Source organism: Eumetopias jubatus, unplaced genomic scaffold (assembly GCF_037043125.1).
Source record: "Eumetopias jubatus isolate StellerSeaLion01/CBP00866 unplaced genomic scaffold, mEumJub1_p1.0 scaffold_11, whole genome shotgun sequence".
Classification (NCBI taxonomy): domain Eukaryota; kingdom Metazoa; phylum Chordata; class Mammalia; order Carnivora; family Otariidae; genus Eumetopias; species Eumetopias jubatus.
Window position 1 is genome coordinate 93,525,485 of NW_028274817.1, and position 12,887 is coordinate 93,538,371.

Consider the following 12,887-nt stretch of genomic DNA (forward strand, 5'->3'; position numbering starts at 1 on the left):
TAGCCAAACTGTGGAAAGAGCCAAGATGTCCACCGACAGATGAATGGATAAAGAAGATGTGGTATGTATACACGGTGGAATATTATGCAGCCATCAAAAGGAATGAGATCTTGCCATTTGCAATGACGTGGATGGAACTGGAGGGTGTTATGTTGAGTGAAATAAGTCAATCAGAGAAAGACATGTATCATATGACCTCACGGATATGAGGAATTCTTCATCTCAGGAAAGAAACTGAGGGTTGCCGGAGTGGTGGGGGGTGGGAGGGATGGGTGATAGACATTGGGGAGGGTATGTGCTATGGTGAGCGCTGTGAATTGTGCAAGACTGTTGAATCACAGATCTGTACCTCTGAAACAAATAATGCAATATATGTTAAGAAAAAAAAAGAAGAAGATAGCAGGAGGGGAAGAATGAAGGGGAGTAAGTCGGAGGGGGAGACGAACCATGAGAGACGATGGACTCTGAAAAACAAACTGAGGGTTCTAGAGGGGAGGGGGGTGGGGGGATGGGTTAGCCTGGTGATGGGTATTAAGGAGGGCACGTTCTGCGTGGAGCACTGGGTGTTATGCACAAACAATGAATCATGGAACACTACATCAAAAACTAATGATGTAATGGGTGGTGATTAACATAACAATAGAAAATGGGGAAAAAAAAGTGGAGCTGCCAGAGATGCATGGAGGAGGTACCCTATCAAAACACTAACTTCCTGCTATGAATTTATAGGAGAGCAGGACCTGCCCATCGAGTCCAGACAAATGGATTTTCCCTTGAGAGGGCTCAGGGCATGGGAGTTTGTAGAGGAAGCCTTAAATGCCTGCCCAAATCCTGCTGCCCCCAAAACAGAACTCAGGGGCTTTAAGTTGGCTAAATGAGCTAACCAGGGACAAACTTTTTGCATAGTCTATGGAAAGGCTAGATTTGGCTTAGTTTGCCTTGTACTTTATACCACCTTTATTTCTGACACCACAGATGTGCAAGGCTAGTTTGTTCCCACACATGATAGTGTGGATGTGGATGTTAGCAGAGCAGGGGAGGGGAAGGGCAAGGAGCAGGTGGAGGGTGGGTGAGGAAAGGGGAAGAGGAAGGGAGAGGAGAGGGAGGAGAGAGAGAGAGGGAGGGAGGGAGAGAACAGCTCTGTTCTTTGCTACCTACTTTGGCCTCTACTCAGTAGAGGCCTGCTTCAGTACAGAAGGGCCAAGACATTGGCCAACATGAGTGATTCACCTGAATCAGCCAACAGGTGCTAGGTTTTACTCTGACACTGGTCCCCAAAATTTTAAACACATGTGGCTAAAGCTTTGGTTCTGGGTCATTGACCAGGACCGGTATGGCCGGTTCTTCCTGAATAGGCATCAGGTAAGTGGCCGCCACTGTCCCGGAGAGGCCTTGGACCCACCGGTATCTGGAAGCCAACTTTGGCTCCTAGCACATCACGCTAGTAAAAGGCAGCTATGGCTCTTCCTCCCCCTGCCTCCTGCGGAGCATGGCAGGTCTCAAGTCTCTGCCTCACTGCACCTGTCTGGTCCTGGGGGTGAATGGTATTGGCTAGGCGATGCCACTGGGCTTTGTGTTTTGTTGTCTTATCCCAACAATGATGTGGTACCATGATGAGACCTAAAATCTCTGTAGAGTTTCTGTTTGGGGGTTCCCTCAGGGATACTGGCCCCTCTCTCACTGCCCCAGAGGGCCACAGAGCAAACTCCACAATCCCCATGTCGAGGATTTCTTCAAGGTTAGCACAGACAGATTAATGCTCACCAGGCAATTTGTCTAAAGCAGAAATCCCCACCCCACCCCACCCGACCCCACCCCCTTCATAGGGAAGCATGACAGAGAAGTAGAAGAGAGGTCTTAATCAGATCCTTCATGACTTGGTTCACCTCACTAATGAAAATGGGAGAATCTCCTGTGCCCCTCATGGCCGTGCAGGAACATTCCTAGATGACATGATGTTTTATCCATGAGATTCCGGGCTCTGTGAGGCTCTCTTCTCCCCATGGAAAGTATTGGCATCAGGTCCCTTTATGGTTCTAGGAGAGCCATTAGGGGAGACCTCACCTATATTCCTTCCTCCGAGGGGACAGTCGTCCCCAGCCACCAAGCACACATCTGGCCTGTCGATGGCATTAACCTGACCCTGCGTATACACGCACAAACAGATGTGCAAGCTCTCTAGTGCATCTTGCACGTCTGTATCGGACGTGGGTCCCGGATCCTCTAAAACGTCCCCTGGCCATTACAGACACGTCACTGAAGTGTTATGACTCAAGTAGGATAGCAATCGGAGGAAATTTTGGGCAGCAACTTTTTGGGAAAGGTCTCTGGAGACGAACCGGCACGGTTTGTGGTGCCATCTTGGTTTGCATGTTGGCGTGTTGAGAGTGTAATTCCCTTCATGAGCTGCAAACAATGAAGAAGCACAGTGAAAGAATTTTGAAGCCACCACAAGGAGTGCACACTCCCATGGGATGAGTCCACATGCTCTTGTCAGATGAAATGTCACCCAGGTTTTTGTCACTGCTGAGGAAGAAGTTTGTCAACTGACCTGGGGCAAAACCCTCTCTTTGCAAAAAACTACTAGGGCCACGTTCTAGTCCTTGATCTAAGTGAGGGTGACACAGGTATGTTCACATTGTGCTGATTTATTAAGCTGTGCATTTATAATTTACGTATTTTTCTGTATATGCCATATTTCAATTAAAAATTTTGAAGAACGAACTTGGCTAGAACGAATGTGTGCCTGCATTGCCAGGCAGGAAGGAAGGAGGTGTGCGGGGGGGGGCAGGGAATAGGTAAGTATAGTCTGAGAGAGCAAATATAGAATTCAGGCAGGAGAAATTAGAGTGGTGGAGAAACATTACCAAGAGAACATTAACTGGGCTTCGTTGAGAAAACGATCTGTTGGCCTGAAAATATTTGGAGTTAAACATACATCAAGTTTTCATTTGGTTAAGTATACACGCCAATCCTCCCACCCACAGCACTATCGTTGCAACAGTATGATCGTTTGGCTGGGAGGTCAGAGGTCTGTGGGATACTGCACTGCTGGGGGGAGGGGGCCCAAATTTTAGAGTCAGCTTAATCTTGTTCTATCCTTGAGGACGCGTGGCGCACTTCATTGGCAGAATGACTTCTCTCATTATTTTATAGAGGCTGGGTGGAGATAAAGGGCTACACAATAGACAAAAATTCCGTTTCCTCATAAGGAACCATAGTCAAACGTAGGATTAAAGTAATGACTGCAAGATGAAGTTCGCTAACTGTAGGCTTTCTGTAAAGGGAGACAGCTCGTGCATAATCGACAGGAACGAAGAACAAAACAGGGACAGATCGACCAGAAAAAAAAAAGCCTCCCCCAAATCCAGATCAGCCATTTGATGTTTGGAGTTGTTTATGCTCCAATTAAACCAGCACTTTGTTCAGTTAACCTCCATTTGACCTACAGAAGAAGCAAGTTGTTTTCTGGAGCTAGTCATTAGTTGAACTGTAACCGATATTCCCTTGATGCCAAAACTTCATTTAAGTTGAAAAAGGAAAATCAATAAACAGATGACCTGAGGACTAATGAGCAAGGAGCTCTGACCCCATCTATCAGCCTCTCCCAAGGCCCAGGGCGGGCAGGCGGGGAATCCGGAGACCGGGGAGGGAAGCTGGGGCAGGAGGCCGGGGAAGGCCAGGCCTGACCGCACAATTACACAGCCTACCTGAGAGAACGCGATTCCAAAAGCCACTCCAGCAATGATTCCCATGTTGGTCTCCATGAAACTGGTCACCAGATCATAACAACCCTGCAAACAGAGAGAGAGAGAGATGCATTTCACACCCGGGTCCAGACTGAGCTGTGTTAACTTGCAACACTCCCAACATACACTCCAATTTCTCTAACCTCACAATGAACATGTGGCCAATCTGGTTGCATTTAAATTTCAACTCTCCTCCCCTGGCTGGATTATTTTAAAGCAAGTCCCAGATATGTAGTTTCATCCAGAAATGTTTCAGTGGTAGGATTCGGTGTAGCAGCAGATCTGTCAGACCTATGAAGCAAACCCTACAGACTCCAGCCATACAGAGGCATTCCACATCCTTGCAGAGAAATACTCAGCATAATAAACATGGTCATGGTTACTAGCATTTTGACAACAAGTGATACAATCTTAGAAAAATAAAGTGAAATTGTCAGGTCACAGGGGAGTGTTTGAATGCCTGCCACCTTTAAGGTATCTTGGGGTTCTAAGGAGACCATTAAGTTTATTTTTTAACAGGGAAAAACCTATGTTTTAAAGTCATCTTTTCCATAAATTTACTATGTGACCTTGAACAAGTCACATCTCTTTTTTTAAAGGTTTATTTATTTATTTTGAGAGAGAGAGAGAGGGTGGGGGGAATGGCAGGGGGGAGAGAAGGAGAGAGGGAGAAAGGGTGAGAGGGTAAGAGGGTGAGAGAGAGAGAGAGAGGGAGAGAGGGAGAGAGAGAGAGAATCTCAAGCAGACTCCCTGCACGACCCTGAGATCATGACCTGAGCCGAAACCAAGAGTCAGACGCCTAACCGACTGAGCGCCCCGGGCACCCCTCACTTCTCCTTTCTAGAGGTCAATAACTTCATCCATAAAATGAAGTGAATTTCCCTTTCATACCATGAAATCTCCAAATGTTGTGATTAAAACCAACACCCATTTTACCAATTTCAATGTTAGTGTAATACTGATAAAATGAATCATCTTTCTTTAAAATAAATGATATGGTTGGAATTCAACCATGTTGCTAAACGAGTTTTTTTGCTGTTGTTATCCAGGATTACATTTTATCAGCCTAGTCCGTGTAGGAAACACCAAATTTTGTATATAACCCATAATGCAAAGGCAAAAGCTGACTCTCCCTGTTAAATGCCTGACAGGTCGAACTCGTGTGTGTGTGTGTGTGTGTCTATGTGTCTGTGTGTTTATATGTATATTTATTTGAAACTGGGCCAAGTCAGCCTAGATTTCTGAACTAATGTATACTGTCTCAGAAGACATGGTCTTTTTCCAGTTTTCTGAAAAACAGCTTCTACTTCAATGTATAAAGTCTGCAAAAATTAAGACATTAATTTCATAAACAGAGTAAAAAGGACTTTTGTTTATCAAGAAAGGCACACTAAATTGCAATATCTGAAGACCACAAAAAACCACGTCTCCCATACTGAAATTCAAAATTTAGCAATTTAACATTTCTCAGAGCTTATGACAATTCTACCAGTGCTGTACCTTCTAATAAGTGATATTTTACGCATCTAGTCTGTCTGCAGAGGAGAAGTGCAATAACTTAGCAGCAGCGCTTTGACACGTGTTTTCAATGCAATGGGCCAACTATACTCCTTGGTTAGCTGATGCAAATTTGAAGGCCGGGGGCGGGTGGGAAAGGAAATATGTTTCTGCTCATGAGGAATTCTGAAATTTGATTCTCCCTTTGTAGTAGAAGACTGCTGGCTGATTTCATTTTTACTAATGAAAGTAACTATCACACTACTTTCCAAAAGGTAGTGGAAGGGAGAGCAGGTTGGGTTAGGAAGAATTCAAGGCGAGAAGAGAGATGGATATTGGAATGCTTTCCTGGATGGTAGCAGCTAAGACCACGTTTTGCCCAGGTGGCCATCATGACTGTATCTTCTCCCCCACCCTTGGTGATGGTCGGGCGGAGGGATGAAGTTCATTCAGTCCAACGCCAGTGGTAGGTCACCTCAAGATATGGAAACCCAAACCCAACAATAAAGACCAGAGAAAAGCGAGGTGGGTGACTTTCTTACTCTGCAATATATCTTGGCCTAGATATTTTTCCTATGAACTTCGATTCTGCATGTAAGCGGAATATGTTTTTCTGATGTATGATTTCTGTTCCATTTGTAGGAGACTCGGAGCGGAGTCAATCACATTTTTGATAAGCCCACTCCAACCAGCAAGAGAAACCAGAAACATGCGGTCCCCGCCATTAGTGCAACTGTGACAAAATCCTTCTCTCTCAACCTTGCTCCTCAAAGTGGGACTCTTCCAGGGGCAGCAGCAGCCCCCAAGAGTTTGCTGGAAATGCAGAATCTGAGGCCTCGCTCCAGACTCCCTCCATCAGAATCGCCAAATCCCTGGGTTGTTCATTTTTTAATGAATTTTAATGAATGTGGCCACTATCTCTAGATGTTTCAGCGGCCCTTTAAAAAGCTTGAGGAGCACCCTTCTAGAAGAAAAGTTCTCCCATGGCTTTTCACTCCAAAGAAGAAAGCACCTTAATCCTATCAGTAGGAGGGTTCCTTAAAATGGGAAGATAAAAGTGATTTCGCTTCTTTGCTGTTTTCTAAACAGTCTAAGAGCAAGGTTGAAATCAATGCTTTCCATCTCCGGATTCCTCTGTTACTCACCAGGCGGACCCGTGAGCCCATTCTCCAGGTCTTAGCTCAGATCTGCAGATAGCAAGGCCATGTTTGCATTCCACCTCACATTCCCCACTACACCATGATCTTATCTGCCCACAACAATCTCTTTTCATTTCCTCAAATGAAAGCCTGGTGGTCAGGTGTGAGAGAAACCCATGCTAAGTGTCCTAGGAAACATCCAGAAACAGAACAGGTCCTTTGCTCGCCCTCTCCGCATGTTGAAACCAACAGTCACCAATGGGAAACATCCCTCTTGCCCTTGCTCTTTAAAAATGTCAAGAATTCCGATGGAGTAAGGGCTCAGTCAGTGCTGTCAGCCATGTGAACTTGCAGATATTTCAACATCCTGCTGGCAAAACCAAAATAAATCCCCTCCCCTACACAAAACAATAAACATCCTGTTTAGCTAGTCTCACCTCCCTCCTGCTCTCTCCCAGTGACTTGTACAAGGCAGGTTTCTCAGGCTGCCAGGTGAGAGCCAAGAGTCATCTTTCTGTCCTATTAAATCATAGGGTTCAAGATACAAAAAGATCGATAAGGATTTAGAATGCATGTATTCTAGACAAGAGGATTCCATAGAACTACAGGGGGGCAGTAGTTAAGCCTCCTGGGAGAGGGAGTCAGGAGAGGGGGGCTGACATTTATGAGCATCTACTATTGTGTATTCACCCCAGCCCTATCTCCTCCCTTTTATAGGCGAGGCATCTGAGACTCAGACCCGGGCCTTCATTTGTCTCAGTGGTCCGCGTGGACATGAAATGGGAACATCTAATGAGACTCAGTAGACAAATTTCAGTCTTTACTCACTTTTTCTCCACCGAGAAAGCCAGGTTGGAGAAGTTAAGCCCCTTTTCCAGGTACCTGAGGTGCCCAGGAAAATGTAAATCAAGCAGGATGGGGGTGTGGTGGGGAGGCAGGGAGTGAGGTCAATTTGCAGGTTATCAATGAATGAAATGAAAAAAAAAATGCTACCCTATCTTTCTTTCTGGAAATAATTCTAAAGATCATAGAGATGCACTATAGGATAGGACTCTAAACTAGCTTTTGAAGACTAACAAAAGATCTTCCCTCTGAGGACCTGCTGCATCATTCCTAATAAAGGACAGTGTGATATAGAGGGAGACAAACTTCACCATCACCCGGGTGCTGTTTACATTGCAGTCAACATTGAACATCACACTTAACATTTCTCTGGTCCTTACTCGGGGGCCAGGCCCCGCGCTTTAGCTACTTTATCTCGTTCAGTCCTCCTATCAATCCTAAGAGGCAGGAACAATCATCTCCCTTTTACAGCTGAGAAAAATAAGAAAATAAGACTAAGAAAGGTCACCTCTTGCTGGTGGCTGAACCAGGATTTAAACTGGAGTTGGACACCAGAGCCCATGCCCCTGACTTCTAGATCCCCAGCTTTCACAAAGGGAAAGGAAGCTTGTGGGTAAAAAAAGACCACCCGGGCTGATGGTTGCTCCTTCTACAAAAATCCTCCTGAGGCTCTGTCATGCCCAAACATCACTGCCGTAAAGCGCTTCTTGTCTTTTATAAATTGGAGCATCCGTTGGAGCAGGGTATGCTCAGCGCTTCATAAAATGGCAGCCTAAGGTCATCTCTGGGGGCTCAGTGGGGATGCCCCTAAAGAGACCAGAAGTCACCTTACCGATGGGAGGCAAAGGAAGCCTCAACTTTTGGGTTCATAAGAAAATTCCAAGAGGGACAGATGTCTTCTTAGCTAAGACAAGAAGCGGTCAGTAGGGAACATCTTATTACCTCATCGCACCAATAGCAAGTAATAAGCCCAGGATGACAAAATGAGCTTCTAGAATGGCAACAATGCCCTGCAGCATTTATGCTACAAATACCAACATTAAATGGGTAAGAACACAGCAACTGTCTCTTAACAGTCTCATCTTGAGAGGATGGCTATCTTCTATGAATTATTCAGCAGTTGGCCCAGATCACGTCAAGTGCTGAGGACCTTGGAAGGATAGAATTTTATCTGAGTAAGAAAAGAAGATTTACCCGATGGCTGCATAACAGCAGGTAAAGACAACAGCAGGGTTGGTTTTTTTCCCTCCCTTCTGTTTTACCAAAACATACTTTCTATGTGGCATTTCTCGAAATGTTTAAGAATACGGACACACTTCATACACGTTTTATCACGCCTTTGCCATATTCTCTATGAAGTGGAAGACAGAATTGGTCTTCCTTCTGGCGACTGAAATTTTATTTCCCTCATTTTCACAATGTATTAGCTTTCCAATTTCTTTTAGCCAGTTCTCTCTCTCTCTCCCCCTCGCTCTCTCCCTCTGATTTCTTTGGGACTCAAGATGCTGACAGTGAGTTGAAGTGGAGTTGCTGATTTCTTTTCCTAAAGCAGAGAGCACCCTCAAATAAAGGCCACCCTCCTGGCAGAAACAGATGTTGTCTGTCAACTCTCATCCCCCTTCCTGCTAAAGACTGGTACCCATCTGTGAATAAGTCCATGTTTAGAAGGTAGATTAAGCAGAAGAAAGACAGCCAGAAAGAAGAAAGGCCACATTCCCTGTCTGACACCAGCACCAGGTGAGCAGGAATGGCTGCTCAACCTCCCTCCCTGTGCCTGGTCAGTTCTTGCTGAGTCACAGTTGCCCCTCCAGAAGGGGACAGTCTCGGGTGCCTTGTCTCAGGTGGTGAAGGGCCACAGGGAAAGATCCTGCACGCTTGCCTAGACTACTATTTCTAACCCATTTGTCCCAGTTTCACAGAAACAAATCCACCCAAAGCCCCACCACCCCCAACCCGCCCCCCCTCAAAACATTCACCACGGATGCTGTCAGGGCTGAGAGGAAGCCTACCTTCTGGTTCACTTTGGTGGCAGCCACAGTCAGATTGTGTAGGTCCTGGGGATTGCAGTCGGTTTCGTTCAGGCAGCAGCTTGGGGGGATGCCGTGCTCCAGGAAGTAGGGACTGGCGCTCCAGTTGGTGTAGTTCTGCACGCCACAGCAGCTCAGCTGTCAAGGGGCAAAGGGAAAGACCCGAAGTGTGTGGGTCACAGACACCATGGTCCTCCGCCTCACTGCCCCGGGCTGTTTAAATGAGAAACTCGGCCCAAGGCCCCAAGTCAACAGGCACAGCTTTGGTGAGTAAAGGCAAGCTGGGGTTCCACTAACGCTCATACTCCCTGGGAAGCCCGACCGAACTGAGAGAAGGAAGTCAGTCCGAGACTGCATGTTGTGTTGGCTTCCTCACCACGTCCACAAAGTAAAGCAGGGCTTCTTGGGCCTGGCTCCGCATCGACATCACCTGTGTGGGCTGGCCGCTCTTATAGGTATGAAGCAACTAAATCCGGCTCGTTGATGGGGAAGCCGAGACAAAAATGGCTTTAAAGAGCTCTTTTTAAGGCTTATAGGTCATAGGAGCTATGCCAATAGTAAATGGATTGGGGGTTGGGGGGGGAAGGAAGAGAAAGGAGAGAAGAGGAAGAGAGAGCTGGTGTTGGTAAACTATAGCCCACCTGCTATCTGCTTTTGTAAATCAAGTTTTGGGGGGACATGGCCATCCTAGCCCTTTACAGACTGACAGCACGGCCCTCAAAGCCTAAAATAGTGACCACAGGACCCTTTCCAGAAAAAGTGCGCCAACCCCTGACATAGAGAGTGTTAAAGGAAACGGGGCAAAAATAGAAATGAATTACTGAATCTGGGTAAAGGGCATACAGTTCCTTATACTCTTCTTGCAACTTTTCTGTTGAGTTGGGAATGTTATCAAAATGCCAAAAAAAAAAAAAAATACTGCTACTGAAGTAAAAAACAAAACAAAACATGCAACCCCCACCCCCACCCCCGCCGCTGCCAACCAAAGAGCTCCCCAGGTGATCCAGATGGGCCGTGAGGCTTGAGCACCAGCACCTGTCCCCCTGAGCACCTCCAGGCAGGGGTCAGCTACTTCTCTCACCTCCTCTACAAAGCACCAGGCAGCCTGGGGCAGTCGCACTCCTGCCAGACCCTTGGCTTCTCCCAGACCCACTGTCCACCCCCGTTACACTGCCCACGCCAGGAAACATAGCTCACTGGAGCTCTCCACTCAGCCTAAAGACACCACTTGCAGAATGCCAGCCTTTGGGAGCCCATGCTAAGCAAGGTCACCCATCGCCTCGTTTCCAAGACTTTGGATATTAAGGGCAAGCTAGCTTTCCTTGGGATGCTCATAATTCATCCTGATGAAAGGAAAGCCACAGGCACTGGTCCCTCTTGATGCTGATTACCCGGATAACTGGACATTTAGCCGAGCACTGGGTGTGAACTCTTAGAAATGGAAGTGAGGGACAGGAATGAGTAGCAAGTGCTCATGGCCCCGCGCCCCCAGCAGCCCCCAAGGCTACGGCCTGATGTCACTTACGCTGCGCTGCACGTGATCCACCGCCCGGCTCCTCTCATCATTGCCGTTGTAATTCTGCATGGCATCCGTGTAAGTCCTCAGGAAGGTGTCCTTGATCTGTGGAAGGCAGGAGGAATGTGGTTCCGGTCCACCGCCACCCAAACGGACTCAGATTCATACCAACTTCTACCCCCAAAATGGCCTCTTCTGAAAAATCTCTGAATCAGTGTAGGCCAGGGAGGGAATGCCCTGTCTTCTGAGACAAAAGATCTCAGAAAATTCGCTGAGGGATTTATTAGCTCAGGATTAAAAAAAAAAAAAAAAAAAAAATGTTTTCCTCATCCCCAATCCAGAGGAAGAAGCCTGCCTCATGAAATGACCCACTGATGTGGCCAGTTTCTGAAAGAGTGTGACAGTGAGCCCCAACCTCAGGCCTGGCTTTTCTCCTGATTTTCTTCAAATTGACTGATGGGCACCTTTCTCTCTGTAACTTCTCCTGCCCTCGCTCAGAAGAATAACAAAGGGCAGGCCACTGGAAGGCAGGAAGACTGATGGTGCTGTGACCAGACCCGGATCCCTGTTCTAGCAGACAGGAGTAGGGCAAAACCAACCTGCACTTAACCTGTCTCTATTGAGGCCAAAAAGAGAGGCGGAGGGACGTGAACTTTTCTTGTTACGAGGTAGTTCACAAAACCCTTCCTCCTCCTCTGGGAGCACATTTGGCCGTGGGTTAACTTTCAAGCTCTGTTCCCCTGGAAACCCACTGAAGGGGGGGCGTCAGGTGTGTTACCAGGCAACTCCCCACGTCTGGTGAGACTGCCCCCGATTGCTGAAATGACTCTGGAGTGGGAGGACAGCAAATGACATTAATTGCCTGGTGGGAAGCTTGGGGCTAAGTATGGTGACTCTCTTACAGAGGCATGCTCCTTGCTGAAATACCAGGCGCTCTGCCCATGGTACAGTTAGTTACAAGAGATCAATGGACACTAGTCACATGGAGCTTCTAAGCCAAGGTAGATACCACACCTGGCTGTGTCCTTTCATTTCGCTGCACCTGCACTGTCTCTGTGGAGTGGGCAGGTGCACACGGAACAGACCCTGGGCCACGTTGAGGACTTCCACAGGAGAAACAAGCCCCTTGCTGGTGGGCGAAGGGTGGCTTCACGCCCCCCCACCCACCAGTCCCCTCAGTGTGTCAGATGCACAGAGGTGAGGTAGATGAGGGCACCCAGGCCCTGGGTATCCCTCCCCCCTCCCCCAGGGAGCCCAGTCATGGCAGCACACGGGAGGAGAGGGGGCAAGGACCCAGCCGTGTCTGGGGAGTTCACACACATGTCAGGGGCACCTCTAGGGCTGTGGAGGCCGGGACTTCATCAGGTTTCACCTCGCCTGACAATAAGAATGGGGAATCTAATTCCAGATGCAGCACCCATATACAAAATGGGTTCTAGAAGTCGGCCTTGACACCCGAGATCGAACCTCCGGTAAGGGGAAGACCAGAGCAATGGGGAAAAGGGGAAGAAAGTGCCACGAGCAAGCTCACTGGGAACTGAACTTGGCCAGGCACAGAAGCAGGGTCTGGGACAGATCATGCCAGACGTTCAACAGCCTCAGTGCGTTTTCCACCTTTAACTTGCTGTTCTTTTGTTTTTCCTTTCTAACACACGCGCCTCTACTTCGGGCTTGACTGCTATTTACAGGGTACAGTAACAGACTGCGGGGGGGTTAGCGCTAGTGCTTTATTGTAGCATGTACCCTGTCTGATCTGTCACCACTATACACGTCTGACAGGGGACACCGTGGTGGCTACAGACAGCACGAGGGCGTCTCATCTCTGCCTGAGAGTCTACCCATTGTCTTAACAGAGCATCCACAGTGACAGTCCATGGGAGGAGGGCCACACAGGATACAGAACAGCCAGCCATGTCCTTGAAACCACAGTTACGATCACAGAACAGTACTCAGAATTCTTTTTCTCCAGCCTCCGAAGTCTAAACTATTACATGTCATTAGAAACAAAGCCATGTAGGGGTTTCAGATCATGACAGCCCTCTTCTCTATTGCCCTTGCCACCACACGGCGTAGCAGGGCTCCTCGTTCCTGGGCTTGGCTTCTACCCCCCAGTTGT

General features: G+C 47.6%; 1 protein-coding gene across 1 annotated transcript in view; it reads right to left on the minus strand.

Annotated features, from left to right (window-relative positions):
• The window catches only part of TSPAN7 (tetraspanin 7), a 128,234-nt gene that overhangs the window by 9,202 nt on the left and 106,145 nt on the right, over positions 1-12,887 (minus strand). Inside the window, exons 4-6 of the mRNA XM_028113533.1 lie at positions 10,781-10,876; positions 9,238-9,393; positions 3,711-3,794 (exon numbers count right to left, since the gene is read on the minus strand). Coding sequence (XP_027969334.1) covers positions 3,711-3,794; positions 9,238-9,393; positions 10,781-10,876 — 336 coding nt within the window. The remainder of the gene's footprint in view (positions 1-3,710; positions 3,795-9,237; positions 9,394-10,780; positions 10,877-12,887) is intronic.